Source organism: Alosa sapidissima, chromosome 5 (genome assembly GCF_018492685.1).
Source record: "Alosa sapidissima isolate fAloSap1 chromosome 5, fAloSap1.pri, whole genome shotgun sequence".
In the NCBI taxonomy this organism is placed as follows: domain Eukaryota; kingdom Metazoa; phylum Chordata; class Actinopteri; order Clupeiformes; family Clupeidae; genus Alosa; species Alosa sapidissima.
In genome coordinates this window covers 557501-584985 of record NC_055961.1, presented here as the reverse complement: position 1 = coordinate 584985, position 27485 = coordinate 557501, and the positions used below count along the sequence as shown (strand labels likewise).

Here is a 27485-nt window from a genome sequence, read left to right as displayed (position 1 = left end):
ACTTTCTATCCTTTCAAAATCAGGCTTAAAAATCGGGAGGTCTGTTCCCCGCTTGAAAGGACCCTAAAGCAACCACCAAACACGACACCAAAAGCCTTTGATCTACACTTATTCATTTAGCCTTGAATTCCTTCTTAATGGAGTAGGACTCGGCCAAATTCTCTCTCTTTCTCTCTCTCTCTAAAAGATATAAAGAAGTGATAATTTAGGTACCGTAGTCTTAGGGGTTCAAGTTTCTGGTTTCATTTGGAGATCCTGTAGAAATTGTTTTTCCTACTCTGAGGATTTAGTGTTCCTCTGACTCCCTGATCCCTTTGCACATTTCCCAGTCCCCCTGAGTGGGTTTGGAGACTCATCCCGGTTCGGGTTAGGTTGTGTTCAGAACCCTAGACTCATCCCGGTTTGGGTTAGGTTGTGTTCAGAACCCTAGCCCATTCGGAGACTCATCCCGGTTTGGGTTGGTTCTGAACGGTTTGGGTTGGGTCTCGTTCAGAACCCTAGACTCATCCCGGTTTGCGTTGGGTCGCATTCAGAACCCTAGACTCATCCCGGTTTGGGTTGGGTCGCATTCAGAACCCTCAGAACCAGTCCTTCTGATTAGCTTGGATGTAAGGGTGCTGACCTGGATCTGTGTTTGTCAGCATGGCCCTCCAGTGACTCCATACAACTCTCATCCTCTTTTTCTTTCTCTCTTTCTGCCTTTTAGCACTTCTCTCTCTCTCTCTCTCTCCCTCCCTCCTCCTCTCTATATCTGTTTTTCTATCTGTCTGTCTATCTCTATCTATCTGTCCTCTCCTTCTATCCACTCAGCATCGGTCTCTTCCTTACGGGTTTCTGCATCTGTTCCCGATTGTTCTCCCACACTCCTCTAGCCTTTTCTCTGTGTCTGTCGTTCTTTCCCTCTCTCTTCCTCTCTCCACAGTCCAGTTCCATCCCTTCATCCCCGATCCCCACCCCCCACCCCGCTGCTGCTCAGGTTCCCCCCCCACCTGCCTCTTGCCCCCAGTCCTCCCCTTGCCCCGCTGTGCAGGGGTGGGCAGATGCCCCCTGCTCTCCCTCCCAGGTAGTGGAGATGGCCACCCCTCAAGTAGGAACCAGCCTCACTGAGACAGAGGAGGAGGGGTACGATGATGAGGTAGCACCCCCCACCCACCTTCCTCGCGCCTCCCCCTGTGCCTGTCTGAAGTCTCCATGGTGACCTGTGACCTTTGCCCTCTGCTGTGAACCTGGGGCGTCTGGGATCGTTCAGCTGATCCATAGACCTGAGCTTTGTGTGCATCTGGACGTGAATGGGAATGTGACGTGCATCACAATGCTAAAATACATGAGGAAATATGAGCTCATCTTACTAGGGACAAGCATGGGCATCTCAATACTAAACTACATTATGAAACATGAGCTCATCTTACTAGGGACAAGCATGGGCATCTCAATACTAAACTACATGAGGAAATGTACTGTATGGGGTCATGTAACTAGGGACACGCATGGGCATCTCAATACTAAACTACATGAGGAAATATGAGCTCATCTTACTAGGGACAAGCATGGGCATCTCAATACTAAACTACATGAGGAAATGTACTGTATGGGGTCATGTTACTGGGGACAAGCATGGACAGATCTGATAGAAGCAGCACTTGTTCAGCGTATAGACTGTTCTATATATACAGTCTATGGTCCAGCTTGTTGTTTTTTGCAGCTGTTTTCCAAATGAAAGGATCAGGGGCCGGTTCAGCGATAACGCTCACTCTTAGCGCGCTAAGAAGACTCAAAAGATACATCTTTCCAAAGTTGTTTATGTTCCTAAGTGTGTTCCCCGAAGTGTCCCTTAGGAAGCTTCTTAACACTCTGCCTCTTACGTTCGACGTTACAAAGGCGCTGTCCCAAGTGAAGGTGCTGAATTAGTTGGCATCGATTGCTCAGGAATCGTTTTTTTACTTCACGCGAAGGTGCATGACGGCGTTAAGAAAGACAACACGTTCTATGCAAATGAAACATTCCTCAAATTATTCCAGTAACATTTATTTGAACATAGTTTAAGATATCAGTAAAATATAAACTATTGGCCCCAGCAGTGGCGCGACTGGCTGGGGCACCTGCACCGTACGCCGGCGACCCGGGTTCGATTCCCGCCCCGTGGTCCTTTTCCTCTCCCACTCACTTCCTGTCAATTTCCAATATCCTATCTAATTAAAGGCATAAAAAGCCCAAAAAATATATAAAAATAAAAATATATAAACTATTAACTAAATTATCAAATTGTCAGTAATATGTTCACACGATATGTTGTGACCGGTAGAGTAACCGGGTAGACCTATCCCTCGCTAATCATCCACCGTTATCCAGTTGTGCCACTTCTTGACATGGGTTTAACGACTTCTAAAAATTATGTAATACACTTTTATATTAATGGTAAGGTATCTTACAATTAGAATTGATTGGCAAGCAGCTGCAGTTACTTCTGTTTAATGTGGTATTGATTGCCATTGGTTAATGTTTTCAATAAAAAGCAACCTATCTACAATGAACAGAGAGAGATTTAGATACAGTATGGTGGGGAAGCAACGTAAAAAAAGGGCACCAAGCTTCTCGTCAGAGGAACTTGAAGTTTTGCTGGACGAGGTGAGCTTGCACAAGGTGACACTGTTTTCCAGCTTTCGGAATAACTTGTGCAACAGCAACAAAAAAGAGCTATGGAGCGACATCGACTACACGGCGTTTTTGATTCAATACAAGGACACGTTGGATCACTGCCATAGGCCTAGTTGGTCGCTTACTGGACACCACCATGCTTAACTATTTATAGATCTTAGCCATTTAGAGGCAAATTCTTTGCTAGCTTTTAATTATCAAAAGTGATTGCCAATTTGAACGCTTTAATGACATTACGAAATAGCCTAGGCTAATTACCACCATATTAGTTCTGATACCAAATAAAGTAAACTTCATAAATAGACCTGCATCCATTGCGAACATATTTTATTATTAGTCTTAAAATGTCCATAACATAAATCGTTGAGCCACAACATCATCAACATACTGTACCATAGTTTGACTTGTACTGAGCTGCGCTGATTTCTAAAGACTGCTGCACAGTGGCGGCGACTAGCGCCTTGAGAGCTCAAACAACGCTAAAAGAGAGCTTAGCTTACGAATGGTCCAGACCAACCTTACGAACGTGTGACTTACAGAAGATATACTTAGCGTACAAACGTGTCGGGAATAGATAACGTTAAGAGAGAGGTTAAGAGGGTTAAGAACTACTTAGAGATAAGAACGTTTTGGGGAACCGGCCCCTGTTTGTTCAGCTTGTTGTCTGTTGCAGCTGTTTTCCAAATGAAATTATCTGTTTGTTACATCTCAGCAGACTGCTTGTGCGTTGTGTCAGTGGTGGGCATGATGTGTGGGGGGGGGGGGGGGGGGCGGCGCATGATCATGAGTGGAGGGGGGGGTCTCGTATACAGTGTGTAGTGTGTGTGAGGGATGTCCTGTACAGTGTGTAATGTGTGTGTGTGTGTGTGTGTGTGGAAGGTGTCATGTACAGTGTGTGTGGAGGGTCTCATATTCAGTGTAGTGTGTGTGGGGGGGTCTCATATTCAGTGTGTAGTGTGGCTGTGTAGCTTTGCAGCATCTGAGATCTAGTACATGCACTTCTCATATGTGCACTTGTCATCAGCATCTGATATCTAGTACATGCTCTTCTCATCAGCATCTGAGATCTAGTACATGCACTTCTCATCAGCCCACTTCTCATCAGCATCTGAGATCTAGTACATGCACTTCTCATCAGCCCACTTCTCATCAGCATCTGAGATCTAGTACAAGCACTTCTCATCAGCCCACTTCTCATCAGGACCCTGCTGGGCCGTCCTGCTCCATCTTGGAATCATTTCCCACAATCCTTTGGGTTGTGTGTTCTATAAAGTGTCGGTTTTGTGAATGACTCCTAAACTGGCTGGAGTGGATGTCTGAGTGTGTGTGAATGTGTGTTGCAGTACACAGACTATGGCTGATATCTGTGTGTGTGTGTGTATCTGTTGATCTTTTAGTAATGAATGTCCATTTCTTATCAGGAATGAACAGTGTGTGTGTGTGTGTGTGTGTGTGTGTGTGTGTGTGTGTGTGTGTGTGTGTGTGGGAGGGAGTGAGTGATGTGACTGTTCTGTATTCTTGGGCAGGCTGTGCTGACTCCGAGTTTGCAAGGTGTTATTATGGCTGTTGGCAAAACCAGGAAAATATTTGACAAGTACGGCCCAGAGACGGCCTTCTTTAAGGTACCCCCCTACCCCCCCCCCCCCCCCCCCCCCTTGCCTTCTTTAAGTACCCCCCTACCCCCCCCCCCCTTGCCTTCTTTAAGTACCCCCCCCCCCCCGCATTGCCCTGCATGACGGCCATAACAACCCCCCCCACCCCATCTCACCTATGCTTGCTCTCACACTGTTTCTCTCGATTCTGTGTGTGTGTGACTTCATTGATATGGCATTGATGTGGAAAACACAATTCATATTCATAGATGATTAGAACTTTTGGTTTAAATCCCAAAAGCGATGGTTTCATTTTTAAAACTTTGGCCCCTATTATTTGGTCTATCAATGCAATTGAACAGCAAGTTAGACCTGGGGCCTATTGCACAAAACTAGGATAAGGGATTAAGCCGGGATATCTTGGTTATCCTGGCTCAATTTATCCGTGATCCAGTTGCATAAAAGCAGGATAGGGGGCAGCAGGATATGTTATGGTATAAATCACCATGGCGATTTATTCTGTGGAGCTAGCCTGCTCAAGACCAGGCTAAGTTCCAGGATCTATTTAATCTCACCCCCTTATCTCAGTCAGCAGTCACCACAAAACGGAAACCAATAGTTATTCCACTGCCCACTACACATTGTTATCACATATACCTAGACCCACTGTCATTATTTAAACGTTTGTGATCATTAAATAACTTTTACATATCGCCATTCCCGACCTGTCATGCGACAATGTGACGTCATGGGAGTGCCTAACCATTTCACGCGTGGTGGTCGTGGAACTAGTTGCAATATTCTCCTTAACAGAGGTGTTGCTGTTGTGAGAAGGCTATCTACCTACTTCACACCGTAGAAGAAGCAATGAAGCCGCTCTAGTTGCCATGGTGAATCAGTGAATCTGTGATCGGTGGTGGGGTCTATTTGAGGGAGCCGTGAGCGCGCACTTATCCAGGATAGGTTTCACCTGGCTTGATGAATCCGTGTCTGCTCATCCTGGCTTGCTCGTTGTGCAACCAATTAAGCCTGTACGCTCTTGTTTTGTTTTCATTGAGCGCAGCTCAGTAACTTATCCCGGATGTCTTAATTCTGCTATTGTGCAACAGGCCCCTGGACATGAATTACAGCAGTACTGGGATATTCCTTAGCAAGTCAGACCTTGACATGAATAAAGCAGTACTGTGTTTGTTTGTTAGTATGTGTTTGTTTGATTCTTAAATGGCTTGCACAAAATTACACATGATTTCTGTTTTTAATTTAGTTGTGTAGATGGCCTAAATATTACCCAGGGGTCATTTAGCAACTTGATGAGCATGAATTGATGAGTCTTTGCTTGTTTGAAGAGAACAAGAAATGATACTATGTAATAAGAGTATATTAGGTAGATGTAGACGGTGCTTTGTAATTGCGTACAGCATGGTTGTGGGCTGTAAGCTTGCTGTGCTGTTGGAAAGCATTGGAGTTTGGGAGAAACAAAATCAGGGACTTGCATGATGCCACAATGACTTGGTTCGGTTGTCATAGATAGATAGATAGATAGATAGATAGATAGATAGATAAATACTTTATTGATCCCTAGGGGAAATTCAAGGTCACAGTAGCATACAGTAGCATACAGACAACATACACACTTGGGGCAGCCGTGGCCTACTGGTTAGCGCTTCGGACTTGCAACCGGAGGGTTGCCGGTTCGAACCCCGACCAGTAGGCACGGCTGAAGTGCCCTTGAGCAAGGCACCTAAACCCTCACTGCTCCCCAAGCGCCGCTGTTGTTGCAGGCAGCTCACTGCGTCGGGATTAGTGTGTGCTTCAGCTCACTGTGTGTTCACTGTGTGTTCACTGTGCGCTGAGTGTGTTTCACTAATTCACGGATTGGGATAAATGCAGAGACCAAATTTCCCTCACAGGATCAAAAGAGTATATATACTTGCTTACATACTTATACTTACTTACTCACACACACATTTACTAACAGCAGAAAAAGTAATTAAAAGTATATAATATAAAAAAACACAACTAAGCAATAAGGACTGTAGAAGATAAAGAATATACTAAATATACTAAAATACAAATTATACTAAATAAAACTTAATCTAAATCAATTCTAAAAAACAGTATCCACATAGTGGATGATTAATCAATCAGGTGCGCTTGCAATGACTGAAGCAGGGACTGAGCCCGTGGTCCTCTGTGCGTAAGGTAAGGTGCTCTTTGTGAATGAGTGTCATGGTGATGGTGCAAATGAGTAAGTCAAACAGTGCAACAGTGCAAGAATAAAGTCTATATATCTATGTATAAATAACTATATTAAGAAAGGTATAAGTCTGGTCACAGTTCGGCTGTGGCATGGAGGGAGGGCTTGTGCATATGTGCTAATAAAGCACGCAAACAGTGAGGCAGAAGACAATGGTAAAGTGGCTAGTGGACAGACAGTTCAAGACATTGGAGGTGGTGAAGAGGCCGACAGACTATGCGGATAAGTCTATTTCTCCTCTTCCCTTAAAGGAGAATTCCGGTGTGATATTGACCTAAAGTGTATTGAAACATGATGCCGAGTGTGAACGTATGTCTCATAGCCCATCTCAGCTTGTCCCCTGCACTCCAAAATCTGGCGCTAATTAGCCGATGCTACCAACAGCTTTTTCAATAGTGGTGCTTCGGCATCGGGCTAGCCATGCAAATAAATCACTGTTTTACACCCATTTACGAGGCTCAATGTATCTCCACACTTCATTGGTAGACTTCCGAGGGCCCTGACATTTAAAACGAGACATTAAGAACTTTGAAAAAGCACTGGTAGTTTACTTACAAGACGATTTATACAGACAGTATCTTCACGAAGTTTAACATTTGCAGCCATCTTGAATTTAGTCACGATAAGTCGAGCGACGAGTAAGAATGAACAGGTATGATAAGGGATCAGATTCCAAAAGTAATTCAGTGGAAATGCATGGATTCCAGTTGCTGCTACTGGAAGAAACTGGAATCCATGCATTTCCACTGAATTATTTTTGGAATCTGATAAAGGAATTCTCCTTTAAGTGATGCATTAAACAGTTCAATGGCCCTGGGGACAAATGACTTCCTCAGTATGTCTGTTGGGCAAGGCAGTGAGCGAAGTCTCCAGCTGATCAGGCTCTTATGCTTAACAATAGTGCTGTGGAGTGGATGACACTCATTGTCCAAGATGTTGATCAGTTTGTTCAGGGTCATTTTGTCAGATATTGAAGTGATGCACTCCAGTTCAGCTCCCACTACAGAGCCAGCTTTCCTTACCAGCCTGTCAAGTCGCCCCGCATCCTTCTTCTTTGTGCTTCCTCCCCAACATACTACTGCATAGAAGAGGACGCTGGCAACAACAGACTGGTAGAACATCCTGAAGAGCTTGCTGCACACATTGAAGGAGCGCAGCCTCCTCAGGAAGTACAGTCTGCTCTGCCCTTTCTTGTAGAGTGCGTCAGTGTTGGCTGACCAGTCCAGTTTATTGTCCAGGTGGAAACCCAGGTACTTGTAGGGGCTTACCACCTCGACATTGACCCCATCATTGGAGACTGGTAGCAGAGTGGGCTTAGACCTGCGGAAATCCACCACCATCTCCTTGGTCTTTGAAGTGTTGAGTTGGAGATGATTGAGTTTGCACCATTGCACAAAGTCCTCCACCAGGCTCCAAGTCATGCCGACGCAGAGATGAGGATAAAGAGATGCTTGGTTAGGTTGTCATGCCGTCGCATCCAGTTTTCAGACGCAGAGATGATGAATAAGAGTTGCTTGGTTAGGTTGTCATGCCGTCACATCCAAGCTCTACACTCAATATCTGAGGTGATCCAGTTTTGTTCATTTTACAATTGAAAGGTTTAGCCTAAAATAGGATTTTGCAAACTACACTCAAGACCATTGATTTGAAAAGTCCTTGAATTTGATGATCTGGTAGCAGTGTGGGTTGAGCTTGGCCTGAATGTCGTGCTCCACATTTAGAAATGGCGGCTGGTGGTGGAGTAGTGGCTAAAGAGCTTGGCTAGCATGCAGTAATCTGCAGAGTTGTGGGTTCACAAGGCACCTAACCCTTAAGGTTGCTCCGGGGAGACCGTTGATGTCTGTAAGTCTCTTTGGAGAAATTGTCAGCCAAATGAACAAATAATAAAATAACAATAATAAATAATAAAAAATAAAATAACAATAATAGATATTTCACATTAGCAGGCCCAGCGCTTTGGCTGCTGCTCTTGTGTGTATGCCAGCATGTGTAGTAGTGTGTGTGTGTGTGTGTAGCGTAATTTAATGTGTGTTTATGATTTTGGCCTTGTGTGTAATGGCATGCCTTTGTGTGTGGGGTGGCAGGCCATCGAGGTGGAGTACACACGTCTGCTGAGGTTGGCTCAGGAGGACACCCCCCCGGAGCGAGACCACCGGATGCAGCACGTCATCGTCTACTTCATCCAGAACGAGGCCCCGCAGAAGATCCTGGAGAGGACACTGCTGGCGCAGTTTGCAGACCGTAACCTGGGCTTCGACGAACGGTACTGCCCCTACTACTTTTCTAGGCCAGGGAAGGGCAAAGGTCACGGGCAGGTCTGTTGCTAAGTCTCTACTTCCAGAGTTCCTGAGGATTCTTCTGTTGCTAAGTCTCTACTTCCAGAGTTCCTGAGGATTCTTCTGTTGCTAAGTATTCTACTTCCAGAGTTCCTGAGGATTCTTCTGTTGCTAAGTCTTCTACTTCCAGAGTTCCTGAGGGTTTTCTGTGGCTAAGTTTTCTACTTCCAGAGTCTCTGAAGTGTTACTGTTGTCCTGTATTGCTTCATCTCTGAGAAAGTCAAGATGTTGAGAGGAAATGTATTTGAAGTCAGAAACTGCAACTGTCAGCATGCCATGCCGAGCAAGAGACATCTATCAGAGTTGGCACAGCGAAATTCAAACGCCTCTAATTTGTTGGCGAATCAGTGTAGCTTAAATCAAGCGTAGACCTTTGCTCTACAGTGATAACTGCTGTATACTATATATTTTTATTTGTTTTTCACTTGAACTATATTTTAAATTCAATTTAATTCACTGTTGACTATTTTAAAGTTTAGAAAATGCATGATTTTTCCAAAATCATTGAGTAATCGGTAGTGTGTGTGTGTGTGTGTGTGTGTGTGTGTGTGTGTGTGTATTTTTCACCCTTGTCAGGTGCAAGAGCATCATGCAGGTGGCTTGTGTGAAGCTAAATCTAATCACACCGGAGGAGGTCAACATGCAAGAATATGAGGTGTGTGTGTGTGTGTGTGTGTGTATGTGTATGTGTGTATGATCACGCCAGAGGAGGTCAACATGCAGGAATATGAGGGGTTTGTGTGTGTATGTGTGTATGATCACGCCAGAGGAGGTCAACATGCAGGAATATGAGGGGTGTTTGTGTGTTCCACTTGATTGTTACTAAAAGGAACTAAGCTGTCGATTTCACTGTGTAGTCCTGTTATAACACGCAGAGAATATCAACAGATCATAGAGTCTAGACTATGCTGACTTCTGTACTGCCCCCTGCAGGTGACCCTCAAAATTGCCTTCTCTTCATCTGACTTCACTAGAGATTATGCTGACTTCACTAGAGTTTATACTGACTTCTCTTCATCTGACTTTATTACAGATTATACTGACTTCACTAGATATTATACTGACTTGTCTTCATCTGACTTTATTACAGATTATACTGACTTCTCTGTGTTTATCTGCTGAAACAGATGTGGCACCGCGAATATCAGAAGTTTCGGGACACGACAATATATCTGATGATTGGCTTGGAACTCTTCAAGAAGGAAAAGTAAGGCTATCCCCACTAGATGGCAGCAGATACTATGGGACCTCGTTGAGTTGCACACAAGTTTAGTTGGTAGGAAAAGTCAGGTCGTTACATAGTGTACTTAAACGTGATATTGGACTTGGAATGTGGAAATGTATCTTCTTAATTAACCAATATAATGCTCCACCTTACCTCAGTAAGTCAGTTTTTGCCAGGTGTTTAGTAGTAATACTGTACAGGTGGGTCTCAAAAAATAAATTAGAATATTGTGGAAAACTTTTTCCCCCAAAAAGTAAATCTTTAGATATATTTTAGATTCATTAGATATCATGTAAAATATTTCAAGCCATTTATTGTTTTAATCTTGATGATTATTGCTTACAGTTCATGAAAACCAAAAATTAGTAATAATACAGAAATGTTGAAAAGAAATGAACTAATCTGACTAATCTGAAATAGTTCATTTATTAAACCCAATACTTTGTCAGGCTGCTTTTGCACAAATTGCTGCATCAGTGTGGTGTGGTGTGGAGCCAATCAGCTGTGGCACTGCTGAGGCGTCATGGAGGCCCAGGTTGCTTCCATAGCGGCGTTGAGGTCTGGATTGTTGGGTCTGGTGTCTCATGTTCCTCTTGACAATACCTCATAGCGGCGTTGAGGTTGTCTGGATTGTTGGGTCTGGTGTCTCATGTTCCTCTTGACAATACCTCATAGAGTCTCTAATCAAGCAGTAATACCATGGTAAGCAAACTAGTTACTAGCAGCTTTTGCACTGTGGGCAGATGCCCAATCCTGCTGGCAAAGGAAATCAGGATCTCCATAAAGCTTGCCAGCAGATGGAAGCATGAAGTCCTCTAAAATCTCCTGGTAAAAGGCTGCATTGACTCTGGACTTGATAAAACACAGTGGACCAACACCAGCAAATGACATGGCACCCCAAATCACCACTGACCGTGGAAACATCAAACTGGACTTCTGTGCCTCTCCACTCTTCCCGCAGACTCTTGGAACTTAGATCAACATGTGTTTTTATGTGAAAAGAGGAGCTTGGACCACTGAGCAACGTTCCAGTTCGGTCTCTCCTTAGTCCAGGAAAGACACTCTAACCTGGTCTCTGATTCAGGAGTGGCTTGACTCTTGTAGCCCATTTCCTGGACTCGTCTGTGCATGGTGGCTCTTGATGCACTGACTCCAGCCTCAGTCCACTCCTTGTGAGGTTCCCCAAAGTTCTTGAATCAACTTGCTTAACAATTCTCTCAAAGCTGTGGTCATTCTTGTTGCTTGCACACCTTTTTCTACCACAATTTTCCTTTCCAGTCAACTTTCCATGAATATGCTTTCAATCAGCACTCCGTGATCAGCTGCCCTCAGCACTCCGTGATCAGCTGCCCTCAGCACTCCGTGATCAGCTGCCCGTCTGCTCGGCTTGACCTCCTTTGTGGAGGGTGTCAATGAGTATCTTCTGGACAACGATCGAGTCATGACTGTGCATGATTGTGCATGACTGTCAATTCAATTCAATTAAATTCAAAGCACTTTATTTGTCCCCAAGGGGCAATATAAAATTTGTGCATGACTGTGCATGATTGTGCATGACTGTGGTGGTGTTAACTGAACCAGACTAATAGCCTCAGGAGGCTCAGGAAACCAGCATTTCTGTATTATAATCTCTTGATTTTAATATTTAGAGATAGTCATTTCTGTATTATAATCTCTTGATTTTAATATTTTGAGGTACTCATTTTTTATTTTTTCATGAGCTGTAAGCCATAACCCTCAAGATTAAACATCATTAACACAACTCATTTACAGACACATTAACACTGACACACATCAACACAACTAATTTACACGCACATCAACACAACTCATTTACACGTACATCAACACAACTCATTTACACACACATTAACACTGACACACATCAACACAACTCATTTACACCCACATCAACACACATGTACATGTGTGTGTAAATGTGTTGTGTTGATGTGTGTCAGTGTTAATGTGTGTGTAAATGAGTTGTGTTGATGTGCATGTTGATGTGCATGTTGATGTGTTGTGTTGATGTGTGTGTAAATGAGTTGTGTTGATGTGTGTGTAAATGAGGTGTGTTGATGTGCGTGTTGATGTGCGTTGATGAGTTGTGTTGATGAGTTGTGTTGATGTGTGTGTTGATGTGTGTAAATTAGGTGTGTTGATGTGTGTGTTGATGTGTGTGTTGATGAGTTGTGTTGGTGTGTTGATGTGTGTGTTGATGAGTTGTGTTGGTGTGTTTCAGCTATGTGGAGGCCCTAGTATATCTCATCTATGCGTTCCAGTTCAACAAGGAGCTTCTGTCGAAAGGTCAATACCGGGGTCACGATGAGAAGGTCATTGCCCATTATCGCAGGGAGTGTCTGCTGGTGAGTGCTACTCTTGTTTCCCACGGAAACAGCTGAATCTTCAAGCTTAGAAAACTACAAGAAGGTTCCAAATGTTTGGGAAAACATGCTGCAGCCATTTTGTTTCGGTTTTCTGAAAGGCACGGACAAACTATTGGTCTTGTATGTGTGTTGGTCTTCACTTCCAGGAAATTAAGTTCATAATCTGTAAATCTGTCCAAAAGTGTTCATGTGTGTGATGCCACTGTTTGTCCTGAGGCACGGCACATGGGGAGTGAGGAGATTGTTATTTGCGGCTGCAGCTGATTTGGGGTACATTTAGACCTGTAGTGTATTGGGGTACATTTAGACCTGTAGTGTATTGGGGTCATTGGGGTACATTTAGACCTGTAGTGTATTGGGGTACATTTAGACCTGTAGTGTATTGGGGTACATTTAGACCTGTAGTGTATTGGGGTCATTGGGGTACATTTAGACCTGTAGTGTATTGGGGTCATTGGGGTACATTTACACCTGTAGTGTATTGGGGTACATATAAACCTGTAGTGTATTTGGGTACATTTAGACCTGTAGTGTATTGGTGTCATTGGGGTACATTTAGACCTGTAGTGTATTGGGGTCATTGGGGTACATTTAGACCTGTAGTGTATTGGGGTACATTTAGACCTGTAGTGTATTGGGGTCATTGGGGTACATTTAGACCTGCAGTGTATTGGGGTACATTTAGACCTGTAGTGTATTGGGGTCATTGGGGTACATTTAGACCTGTAGTGTATTGGGGTACATTTAGACCTGTAGTGTATTGGGGTACATTTAGACCTGTAGTGTATTGGGGTCATTGGGGTACATTTAGACCTGTAGTGTATTGGGGTACATTTAGACCTGTAGTGTATTGGGGTACATTTAGACCTGTAGTGTATTGGTTTCATTGGAGGAAGCTGATGTAAGAAGTGGATAATAAGATATTGAACATGTAGCAGTTATCATTGGATGACTACAGACTCGCTTGCTGTAGGTTTAACATTTCTGTTTTTGGTATATTATTCTGATGTAACATGACATGTTATAGGAAGGGCCTTATTTCGGAGACATATTATATGTAACAATTGTTCGTAGTAATTTATTAGGAATGTGTTAGCCTAGTTTTAAGACAGGCTTTTCATGAAATTATACTTTAAAATCTGGTTTGGTGCCAGAAAAGTTCAATGATATTCAGCCCTACTTAATAATAATTTTGTTTTGAATTTTTTGTATCAGATTGATATTCACTGAAGTGTGCCTCGGCTGGATATTTATGTCATATGTACGTCAGTTGGGTTTTTGGCAAACGTGTGTCTCAGTTGGATATTTCAGGACCTGTGCCTCAACCAGTTATATAATACTCTGTTACCTCAGCTGCAGATACTGAGAGCCCTAGCATATCAGTGCATGCCAGACGTCTGCTTAATGTTTGAAAACACACACACACACACACACAGCTAGTACCAGGGCATGCCACACAGATAGCTGTCTATTTAATTTAATTCGCTTATTTATTGAGATTGAGATTGTCTAAGAGCACTTTCCAGAGCACATAGCCTGAAATCCTAGTGTTCACTCAGGCAGCTGAAACCCCGCAGGAACAAGGCTTGAGCAGAACCCGGCTGCCTGAGGCTGCTCCTGTGCCCATGGCCCTGTCCACTGGCTGGCTACTTCACCCTGGCCACACTGTGCCCCGCCCTGTGCCCATGGCCCTGTCCACTGGCTGGCTACACTGTGGCCTGCCCTGTGCCCATGGCCCTGTCCACTGGCTGGCTACACTGTGGCCTGCCCTGTGCCCATGGCCCTGTCCACTGGCTGGCTACTTCACCCTGGCCACACTGTGCCCCGCCCTGTGCCCATGGCCCTGTCCACTGGCTGGCTACTTCACCCTGGCCACACTGTGCCCCGCCCTGTGCCCATGGCCCTGTCCACTGGCTGGCTACTTCACCCTGACCACACTGTGCCCCGCCCTGTGCCCATGGCCCTGTCCACTAGCAAATGTGTCCATGTCAGCCTGCTGCTGACTGCCTCCCCTGTTCTCTTCTCTTGTTCTCCTCTTCTCTTCTCCCCTCTTCTCCTCTCTCCTCCTCTCCCTCTCTCCTCCTCTCTTCTCTTCTCCCCTCTCCTCTCTTATTCTCCCTCTCTCGTCCTCTCTTCTCTTCTCCCCTCTCCTCTCTTATTCTCCCTCTCTCTTCTCTTCTCCCCTCTCCTCTCTTATTCTCCTCCTCTCTTCTCTTCTCCCCTCTCCTCTCTTATTCTCCCTCTCTCCTCCTCTCTTCTCTCTCTCCTCCTTCTCTCTGCTCCTCTCCAGACAGGGCTCCCATTCCTAGTAACCTAACACTGCCATTGTGCTCCTAACACTGCCATTGTGCTCCTAACACTGCCTAACACTGCCATTGTGCTCCTAACACTGCCATTGTGCTCCTAACACTGCCTAACACTGCCATTGTGCTCCTAACACTGCCTAACACTGCCATTGTGCTCCTAACACTGCCATTGTGCTCCTAACACTGCCTAACACTGCCATTGTGCTCCTAACACTGCCATTGTGCTCCTAACACTGCCATTGTGCTCTTAACACTGCCATTGTGCTCGTAATATAATCACTGGATCTGGAGAAGGAAGCCAGCAGTGCAGCGCAGAGCAGAGCAGCACGACACCCAGCCAGCGAGTCGAATCACATTACGGGGGTGACTGACGCAGCCCAGCGAGTAGAAACACATTACAGGGGTGACTGACGCAGCCCTGTCCTCGCTGACCCTCGGCCATTTTAGAAGCCAACCAGGCAGACACTGCAAGAGAGATAGAGAAGGAGATGGAATGGCAGCTCATATATCATATATTCGATACAGCTCATGTATACATACAACACTCCTGCTCATATATACAGCTCATATAACACTCCTACTCATATATACAGCTCATATAACACTCCTACTCATATATACAGCTCATATATACATACAACACTCCTGCTCATATATACAGCTCATACAACACTCCTACTCATATATACAGCTCATATATACATACAACACTCCTACTCATATATACAGCTCATACAACACTCCTACTCATATATACAGCTCATATAACACTCCTACTCATATATACAGCTCATATATACATACAACACTCCTACTCATATATACAGCTCATATATACATACAACACTCCTACTCATATATACAGCTCATACAACACTCCTACTCATATATACAGCTCATATATACATACAACACTCCTGCTCATATATACAGCTCATATAACACTCCTACTCATATATACAGCTCATATATACATACAACACTCCTACTCATATATACAGCTCATATATACATACAACACTCCTGCTCATATATACAGCACATATAACACTCCTACTCATATATACAGCTCATATATACATACAACACTCCTACTCATATATACAGCTCATATAACACTCCTACTCATATATACAGCTCATATATACATACAACACTCCTACTCATATATACAGCTCATATACAGCTCATATAACACTCCTGCTCATATATACAGCTCATATATACATACAACACTCCTACTCATATATACAGCTCATATACAGCTCATATAACACTCCTGCTCATATATACAGCTCATATATACATACAACACTCCTACTCATATATACAGCTCATACAACACTCCTACTCATATATACAGCTCATATATACATACAACACTCCTGCTCATATATACAGCTCATATAACACTCCTGCTCATATATACAGCTCATATATACATACAACACTCCTACTCATATATACAGCTCATACAACACTCCTACTCATATATACAGCTCATATATACATACAACACTCCTACTCATATATACAGCTCATATACAGCTCATATAACACTCCTGCTCATATATACAGCTCATATATACATACAACACTCCTACTCATATATACAGCTCATACAACACTCCTACTCATATATACAGCTCATATACAGCTCATATAACACTCCTGCTCATATATACAGCTCATATATACATACAACACTCCTGCTCATATATACAGCTCATATAACACTCCTACTCATATATACAGCTCATATAACACTCCTACTCATATATACAGCTCATATATACATACAACACTCCTACTCATATATACAGCTCATATAACACTCCTACTCATATATACAGCTCATATATACATACAACACTCCTGCTCATATATACAGCTCATACAACACTCCTACTCATATATACAGCTCATATATACATACAACACTCCTACTCATATATACAGCTCATACAACACTCCTACTCATATATACAGCTCATATAACACTCCTACTCATATATACAGCTCATATATACATACAACACTCCTACTCATATATACAGCTCATATAACACTCCTATTCATATATACAGCTCATATATACATACAACACTCCTGCTCATATATACAGCTCATACAACACTCCTACTCATATATACAGCTCATATATACATACAACACTCCTACTCATATATACAGCTCATATAACACTCCTACTCATATATACAGCTCATATAACACTCCTACTCATATATACAGCTCATATATACATACAACACTCCTACTCATATATACAGCTCATACAACACTCCTACTCATATATACAGCTCATATATACATACAACACTCCTACTCATATATACAGCTCATGTATACATACAACACTCCTACTCATATATACAGCTCATATATACATACAACACTCCTACTCATATATACAGCTCATACAACACTCCTACTCATATATACAGCTCATATATACATACAACACTCCTGCTCATATATACAGCTCATATAACACTCCTACTCATATATACAGCTCATATATACATACAACACTCCTACTCATATATACAGCTCATACAACACTCCTGCTCATATATACAGCTCATATAACACTCCTACTCATATATACAGCTCATATATACATACAACACTCCTACTCATATATACAGCTCATATATACATACAACACTCCTACTCATATATACAGCTCATATATACATACAACACTCCTGCTCATATATACAGCTCATATAACACTCCTACTCATATATACAGCTCATATATACATACAACACTCCTACTCATATATACAGCTCATATATACATACAACACTCCTACTCATATATACAGCTCATATATACATACAACACTCCTACTCATATATACAGCTCATATATACATACAACACTCCTACTCATATATACAGCTCATATATACATACAACACTCCTGCTCATATATACAGCTCATATAACACTCCTACTCATATATACAGCTCATATATACATACAACACTCCTACTCATATATACAGCTCATATATACATACAACACTCCTACTCATATATACAGCTCATACAACACTCCTACTCATATATACAGCTCATATATACATACAACACTCCTACTCATATATACAGCTCATATATACATACAACACTCCTACTCATATATACAGCACATATAACACTCCTACTCATATATACAGCTCATATATACATACAACACTCCTACTCATATATACAGCTCATACAACACTCCTACTCATATATACAGCTCATACAACACTCCTACTCATATATACAGCTCATATATACATACAACACTCCTGCTCATATATACAGCTCATATAACACTCCTGCTCATATATACAGCTCATATAACACTCCTACTCATATATACAGCTCATATATACATACAACACTCCTGCTCATATATACAGCTCATATAACACTCCTACTCATATATACAGCTCATATATACATACAACACTCCTGCTCATATATACAGCTCATATAACACTCCTACTCATATATACAGCTATATAGAGTGTAGACGTAGATCTATGAGTATGTATATTGTAGACGTATATCTGAGTATATAGAGTCTAGACATATATATATGAGTGTATATATAGTGTAGGCGTATATCTATGAATAAGAATATAGACATATATCTATGAGTATATATAGTGTAGATGTATATCTATGAGTATATAGAGTATAGACATATATCTATGAGTATATAGAGTATAGATATATATATATATATATATATATATATATATATATATATATATATATATATATATATATAGAGAGAGAGAGAGAGAATAGATGTATATGTATATCTATGAGTAAGAATATGAACATATATCTATGAGTATATAGAGTGTAGATGTATATCTATGAGTATACATAGTGTAGACGTGTATATATATGAGTATAGATGTATATCTATGAGTCAGTGATGTAGTACTCGAGTCCGGTCTCGAGACCGATTTCTGCTTTCTCGGACTCGACTCGGACTTGTTCCTTCAAAGACTCGGTCTTGACTCGGTCTCGGACCACAGTGGGAGGAGAAGGACTCGTAATTTCAGACCGAGTCCTCGAGACCAGCGCATTTTTTTATGTTCATATAAAAAAAAAACTGAAAATGAAATTTCACGGCGGCCACGTCTTTGCCCCTTGTTGGCCTTGGTGCCCCCTTCTTTCAATATTCTGCTTTGCGTCTGTTTAATAATAATAATAATAAATAATAATAATAAAGCTTTATTTGTATAGCACCTTTCATACACAGAATGCAGCTCAAAGTGCTTTACATTTGAAGCATGTAACACAATAATAGTCAGTCAGTCATTATCAATCACTTTTCTTTGCTGTTTATGATATACTCAGCAACATATCAAAAATATAGAAAATTACGTCTTAAGACTGGCAGCCTTAACCCTCTTACCCCCCACAAGCACGCCATATGGCAACTGTGGCAAGGAAAAACTCCCATATTCCAGGAAGAAACCTTGAGCAGAACCTGACTTAATAGGGGGAGCCCATCTGCTTCTGGCTGGCTGCGCCCTCCAATAGTAGCAGATGTAGAATAATCTGAAAATGTAGTCTACAGGATAAGATGAGTTAACTAAAAGCTTTCCTGTACAGGTATGTTTTCAGATCTTTTTTAAAAATATTTACTGAACTCGCCTGCTTGATGTACAGAGGCAGGGTGTTCCATAGTTTGGGGGCATAATGGATAAACGCAGCTTCTCCACTTTGTTTGTGGAGCACTTTGGGTACGATTAAAAGATTAGAATTGGATGATCTAAGTTTCCTTTGTGGTTGATAAGATATTAAAAGCTCAGAGATATATGAAGGTGCTATGCCATTCAGAGCTTTGTAAGTAATTAACATAACCTTAAAATCAATTCTATAGGAAATAGGGAGCCAGTGCAGTTCAGCCAACACAGGGGTGATGTGTTCTCTCTTCTTAGTCTTAGTTAAAAGTCTAGCCGCAGAGTTCTGTATGAGTGCCAGTTTCTTTAGATGTTTTTTGGGAAGACCAGTGAAAAGTGCATTGCAGTAGTCTAACCTGCTAGTGATAAAGGCGTGAATTAGTTTTTCTGCATCTTGTTGAGTTAAAAAGGGCCGCACTTTGGCAATGTTTCTCAAGTGGAAATAGGCTGTCTGAGTAACTTTACTGATATGGGGCTTAAAACTTAACTCTGCATCTAAGATGACACCGAGGCTTGTTACTTTTGGTTTGACCTGGTGTGCCAAATTCCCCAGATTACTAAGAATAATATCTCGCTTTAGTTTTGGTCCAACCAGAAGTACCTCTGTTTTGTCATCATTTAGTTTCAAAAAGTTTTTGCTCATCCACTGATTAATGGAGGTTAGGCATGCAGTGAGGGAGCAAAGGCCATCTGGGTTAGTTGGCTCCACAGAAAGATACAATTGGGTATCATCTGCGTAGCTGTGGAAGTTTACATTATGCTGACTTATGACGTTTCCCAATGGAAGCATATATAGAGAAAATAGCAGGGGACCAAGGCAGCTCCCCTGGGCCACACCAAAAGGCAAGTCATGTTTTTCAGATACATGATCTCCTAGACTGATATAAAAATCTCTGCCAGTAATGTAGGTTTGAAACCAGTTTAGAGCATTATCAGAGAGACCCACCCACTTCGCAAGGCGGTGAATTAGGATGCTATGATCAATGGTGTCAAATGCCGCACTCAAATCCAGAAGAATAAGGATTGAGACTTTGTTTGAGTCGGTAGCTAGTCTGAGATCATTGACTATTTTTACTAGAGCCGTTTCTGTGCTGTGATTTGATCTAAAACCTGATTGGAATTTTTCAAGGATACTGTTTTCATTGAGGAAGGTATTTAACTGATTACAAACAACTTTTTCAAGTACTTTGCTCAAAAACGATAGATTTGATATAGGCCTGTAGTTGCTCAGATTGGTATGGTCAAGATTTGACTTTTTAAGTAAAGGTTTCACAACAGCGGTTTTAAAAGCAGTTGGAAATATACCTGTTTCTAATGAGGTATTTATTACCTTGAGAAAAAAGGGAGCTAAGCCATAATATACTTTTTTGAGGAATGTAGTAGGGATTGGATCTAAAACACATGTTGAGGAGCCGGTTTGAGTTATAATTTTACCAAGCTCAGATTGAGTAATAGTGCTAAAGGACCTTAATTTTGGGGGTCTCAATGGTAGAGAACAACACCCTAGAGTTTCCACTGTTTTCAGCAATTACCTTAGAGAAGTGGTTCCTCCTCTCATTCCGAATAGCTCTATTATAATTTGCAATTTTTTCTTTTAGAATGGCACAGTGAACCTGTAACTTAGTTTTTCTCCATGTTCTCTCAGCTTTCCTACATGATCTTTTTAGATCATGGATATTTTCGTTCATCCAAGGTGTCAGTTTGCTACAGGGCCTTTTTTTAGTCTTTAAGGGTGCCACTCTGTCAAGCAGAGCGCCTAATTCACGATTGAGAGCCTCTACCATTTGATCAATGGGATGATGTAAAATATCTAAATTTATGGAGTCTATAAGAGCTAGGAACTGCTGTTCTGCTCTAATGTCCAAGAGTCGCGATTTGATTGCAATTTCGGGATGAATTTTTGGAGTATGTAGTACAATATTAAAAGATACACAATGATGATCAGAAATATTTATATCATTTACTGATAAGTCTGTGACTTCTATCCCTCTGGAAATGACTAGATTGAGGGTGTTGCCAAGGTTGTGGGTGGGTCCTGTAACATGCTGCTTTAGCTCTAAACTGTCCAACACATTAAGGAACTTACTGGCTTTAGCATCAGTTGTCTTATTGACATGAATATTGAAGTCGCCATTTACAATTATCCGATCATAGCTAGTGATGATGAGCGACAAAAGTTCAGAAAACTGGTCGAGAAAGCCAGTCCATAGTTTAGGAGGGCGGTATAAGGTTAATAGAAGTACAGCTGGGTCAGCCTTCAGAGTGAGGGCAATATACTCAAAGGAAGCGAATTCGCCAAAGTTGACTCGTGTGCAACTATATTTGTTTGAGAGAATGGAGGCAATTCCACCACCTCGTTTGCCTTGTCTAATTGAGTGGAAGAAATTATAATTTCTTTATATCTATGAGTAGTGTAGATGTATATCTATGAGTATATAGAGTATAGACGTATATCTATGAGAATAGATGTATATCTATGAGTATATATAGTGTAGACGTGTATATATATATATATATATGAGTATATAGAGTATAGACGTATATCTATGAGAATAGATGTATATCTATGAGTGTATATATAGTGTAGACGTGTATATATATATATATATATATATATATATATGAGTATATAGAGTATAGACGTGTATATATATGAGTATAGATGTATATCTATGAGTAGTGTAGATGTATATATATGAGTATATAGAGTATAGACGTATATCTATGAGTATAGACGTATATCTATGAGTATTTATAGTGTAGACGTATATATATATATATGAGTATATAGAGTATAGACGTATATATATGAGTATAGATGTATATCTATGAGTAGTGTAGATGTATATATATGAGTATATAGAGTATAGACGTATGTCTATGACTTTATAGAAGAGCATAGACTTCAGTTGGTCCACTCTCTCTTTGTCACTCTCTCCTCTCCTCCCCATTCTCTGTCACTCTCTCCCTCTCTCCATTCTCTGTGTCATTCTCTCCTTCTCTCTTCTCCATTCTCTGTATCACTCTCCCTCTCTTCATTCTCTGTGTTTTGCTGTCCTCTACATTTCTGTTGTACACACTTACAGTTCAATTGAACTCAGTTCAATTCAAGGTTGCTTTATTAGCATGACTTTAGGTACAGTGTTGCCAAAGTACAAAACTCTCTCTCTCTCTCTCTCTCTCTCTCTCTCTCTCTCTCTCTCTCTCTCTCTCTCTCTCTCTCTCTCTCTCTCTCTCCGTCTCTCTCTCTCCGTCTCTCTCTCTGTCATTCTCTTTCTGTCTCTCTCTGCTTCTCTCTCTTCATCTCTTTCAATTCAATTCAATTCAATTCAAAAGTGCTTTATTGATATGACAAATAGTTAGACATTTGTATTGCCAAAGCAATTATTACATACATTAATCTTTCTCTCTCTCTCTGTCTGTTTTTTACCCTCTCCCTCGCTACATCTCCTGGTGCTGCACCAGGAGAGTGAGAAGAGAGAGAGTGGAGAGTGTAGAGAAGAGAGAGAGGAGAGAGAGTGGGAGAGTAGAGAAGAGAGAGAGGAGAGAGTAGAGAAGAGAGAGAGGAGAGAGAGTGGGAGAGTAGAGAAGAGAGAGAGGAGAGAGAGTGGGAGAGTAGAGAAGAGAGAGAGGAGAGTGGGGTCACTGAGTTCGTTCTGAGTTGCCTGGCTCTCCGAGCCAAGAGCAGGGTCTGTCTGAGTGATCATATCTGTGTCCACGTTGCCGTTAGCGTCAGCACGACCGTTCCGACTGAGTGCACCCCTCCCTTCCCCTTGGCGCCACCTTCCTCCTCCTCCTCCTGCTCCTCCTCCTCCTCCTCATGCTCCTCCTCCTCCTGCTCCTCCTCCTCCTCCTCATGCTCCTCCTCCTCCTGCTCCTGCTCCTCCTCCTCCTCCTCCTGCTCCTGCTCCTCCTCCTCCTCCTCCTGCTCCTCATGCTCCTCCTCCTCCTCCTCATCCTCCTGCTCCTCCTCCTCCTCCTCCTTTTCCTGCTCTTCCTCCTCCTGCTCCTCCTCCTCATGCTCCTCCTCCTCCTGCTCCTCCTCCTCCTCCTCCTCCTTTTCCTGCTCCTCCTCCTCATGCTCCTCCTCCTCCTCCTTTTCCTGCTCCTCCTCCTCATGCTCCTCCTCCTCCTCCTCCTTTTCCTGCTCCTCCTCCTCATGCTCCTCCTCATGCTCCTCCTGCTCCTCCTCCTGCTCCTCCTCCTCCTCCTCCTCCTCCTTTTCCTGCTCCTCCTCCTCCTCCTCCTCCTCCTTTTCCTGCTCCTCCTCCTTTTCCTGCTCCTCCTCATCCTGCTTCCCCTCCTCTTCCTCCCCCTCCTCCTCCTGCTCCTCCTCCTCCCCCTCCTCCTCATGCTCCTCCTCCTCTTCCTCATGCTGCTCCTCCCCCTCCTCCTCCTGCTCCTCCTCCTCCTGCTCCTCCTCCTCATGCTCCTCCTCCTCCTCCTCCTCCTTTTCCTGCTCCTCCTCCTCCTCCTCCTCCTTTTCATGCTCCTCCTCCTCATGCTCCTCCTCATCCTGCTTCCCCTCCTCTTCCTCCCCCTCCTCCTCCTCTTCCTCCTGCTCCCCCTCCTCCTCATGCTCCTCCTCCTCTTCCTCATGCTGCTCCTCCCCCTCCTCCTCCTGCTCCTCCTCCTCATCCTGCTTCCCCTCCTCTTCCTCCCCCTCCTCCTCCTCTTCCTCCTGCTCCCCCTCCTCCTCATGCTCCTCCTCCTCTTCCTCATGCTGCTCCTCCTCCTCCCCCTCCCCCTCCTCCTGCTCCCCCTCCTCCTCCTCACCTTTTAAACTCCTCTTATGGCCTGCATTGGGCCTGTTACTGTTTTGCACTGCCTCTGTGTGTGTGTGTGTGTGGGGCGGGGGGGATGGGGGGGTGGTATATGTGATTTTACTGTACACTGTCTCTGTCTGTGTGTGTGTGTGTGTGTAAGTGGGTATATGTTCATGTGTGTCTTCGAAACAATATGTGGGTCATTCCACGTCAATTTAACCAGGGCCCACGCACTTAGGTCTCAAAAAATTCTGAAAAAATTACCAAGTGTACCTATGTTACCCAGGAGACACACTGTAAAATTACTTTTATGTAAGATCAATACTTTCCAAGATACAGCCAGTTTTACAGGGGGAGGGGGGTGTCGATTTTGTTCGGCCTCTTTTTTTTGTCAAAGTTCACAAGCCCACAGCGCAAGAACTAAACCATGTAGGAGGCTCAAATTCTGCATGCTGTTACATAAATAGGAATGGTATGTAGCAAAATCGTCACGTTTGGTCTGGATAATCCTGCATGGTCATAGCTGTCCCTCAAAGTTGATACAAATTGTATTGGAGTTTTTGGCTGGGCTCCGTTTAGGCCCTCAGAAGACATATTTGTACTCAACATAGGCTCTTGATTTATTTCCTGAGATAAGTAGAAACACACTCACAAAAAACAATGAACAGAAAATAAATCCCATCAGGGTCTGAACAGCAGACTTCACAAGTCTGAAAAATCATTTTGGTTCTCATTTTCAGAGCACCCAAACACCTTGTGGGAATATACAAAGATTTTTTAAATATGTTTTTCTTTATTCTCCATGATCCCTTCTTTTTGAAAACACCAAATTGACTTGTCTTATGCAAATCTTTCTTTTTCACTTTCCACCCTGAACATGGGCAACATGCCCCATTGACATCAATATGTTTTATGTGTGTGTGTTTGTGTGTGTGTGTGTGTGTGTGTGTGTGTGTGTGTGTGTGTGTGTGTGTGCTCACACAGAAACTGAACGAGCAGGCGGCGCGGCTGTTTGAGTGTGGGGAGGAGGCGGCGGTGGTGTCGGGGCTGACCATGATGACGGAGCTGGTGGTGCCCTGCATCCCTCTGCTGCTGCTGGAGCAGGTGGAGGAGAAGGATGTGGTCGCCGTGGAGGACATCCGCAACCGCTGGTGCTCGTACCTGGGCCAGGACATGGAGGGTACGCACACACACACACACACACTACACACACACACACACACGCTGGTGCTCGTACCTGGGCCAGGACATGGAGGGTACGCACACACACACACACACTATACACACACACACACACGCTGGTGCTCGTACCTGGGCCAGGACATGGAGGGTACGCACACACACACACACACACACTATACACATACACACTATACACACACATGCTGGTGCTCGTACCTGGGCCAGGACATGGAGGGTACGCACACACACACACTATATACACACACTATACACACACACACGCTGGTGCTCGTACCTGGGCCAGGACATGGAGGGTACGCACACACACACACTATATACACACACTATACACACACACTATACACACACACACGCTGGTGCTCGTACCTGGGCCAGGACATGGAGGGTACGCACACACACACTATACACACTATACACACACACTATACACACACAAACACGCTGGTGCTCGTACCTTGGCCAGGACATGGAGGGTACGCACACACACACACACACACACACTATACACACACACACACACACACACACACGCTGGTGCTCGTACCTGGGCCAGGACATGGAGGGTACACACACTATACACACTATACACACACACACACGCTGGTGCTCGTACCTGGGCCAGGACATGGAGGGTACACACACACACGCTGGTGCTCGTACCTGGGCCAGGACATGGAGGGTACGCACACACACACACACACACACACACACTATACACACACACTATACACACTATACACACTATACACACACACTATACACACACACACACTATACACACACACTATACACACACACACACTATACACACACACTATACACACACATGCTGGTGCTCGTACCTGGGCCAGGACATGGAGGGTACGCACACACACACACTATATACACACACTATACACACACACACGCTGGTGCTCGTACCTGGGCCAGGACATGGAGGGTACGCACACACACACACTATATACACACACTATACACACACACTATACACACACACACGCTGGTGCTCGTACCTGGGCCAGGACATGGAGGGTACGCACACACACACTATACACACTATACACACACACTATACACACACAAACACGCTGGTGCTCGTACCTTGGCCAGGACATGGAGGGTACGCACACACACACACACACACACACTATACACACACACACACACACACACACACGCTGGTGCTCGTACCTGGGCCAGGACATGGAGGGTACACACACTATACACACACACACACGCTGGTGCTCGTACCTGGGCCAGGACATGGAGGGTACACACACACACGCTGGTGCTCGTACCTGGGCCAGGACATGGAGGGTACGCACACACACACACACACACACACACACTATACACACACACTATACACACTATACACACTATACACACACACTATACACACACACACACTATACACACACACTATACACACACACACACTATACACACACACTATACACACACACTATACACACACACACGCACCACACACACACACTATACACACACACGCACCACACACACACTATACACACACACCACCCACACACACACTATACACACACACACTATTCACACACACACACCATACACACACACGCACCCCCCACACACACACCACACACACACGCACCACACACACACACACGCACCACACACACACACACGCACCACACACACTATACACACACACCACCCACACACACACTATACACACACACCACCCACACACACACTATACACACGCACCACACACACACACACACTATACACACACACACACTATACACACACACACTATACACACACACTACACACTCACACACACACTATACACACGCACCACACACACACACACTATACACACACACTATACACACACACACACTATACACACACACACTATAAACACACACTATACACACACACTATACACACACTACACACACACACTATACACACACACACACACTATACACACACACACTATACACACACACTATACACACACACTATACACACACTACACACAC

At 43.3% G+C, this 27485-nt stretch overlaps 1 protein-coding gene across 5 annotated transcripts in view; it reads left to right on the top strand.

Annotated features, from left to right (window-relative positions):
• Positions 1–27485, top strand: part of usp25 (ubiquitin specific peptidase 25) — an 84831-nt gene that overhangs the window by 56457 nt on the left and 889 nt on the right. For 3 of the 5 annotated variants that reach the window (XM_042092049.1, XM_042092048.1, XM_042092046.1), the window contains 6 exons: positions 4182–4277; positions 8589–8767; positions 9417–9495; positions 9968–10047; positions 12308–12431; positions 25234–25429. In XM_042092049.1, coding sequence (XP_041947983.1) covers positions 4182–4277; positions 8589–8767; positions 9417–9495; positions 9968–10047; positions 12308–12431; positions 25234–25429 — 754 coding nt within the window. Of the gene's footprint in view, positions 1–976; positions 1136–4181; positions 4278–8588; positions 8768–9416; positions 9496–9967; positions 10048–12307; positions 12432–25233; positions 25430–27485 lie in introns of all 5 variants that reach the window. The other 2 variants (XM_042092051.1, XM_042092050.1) reach the window with 2 other exon arrangements.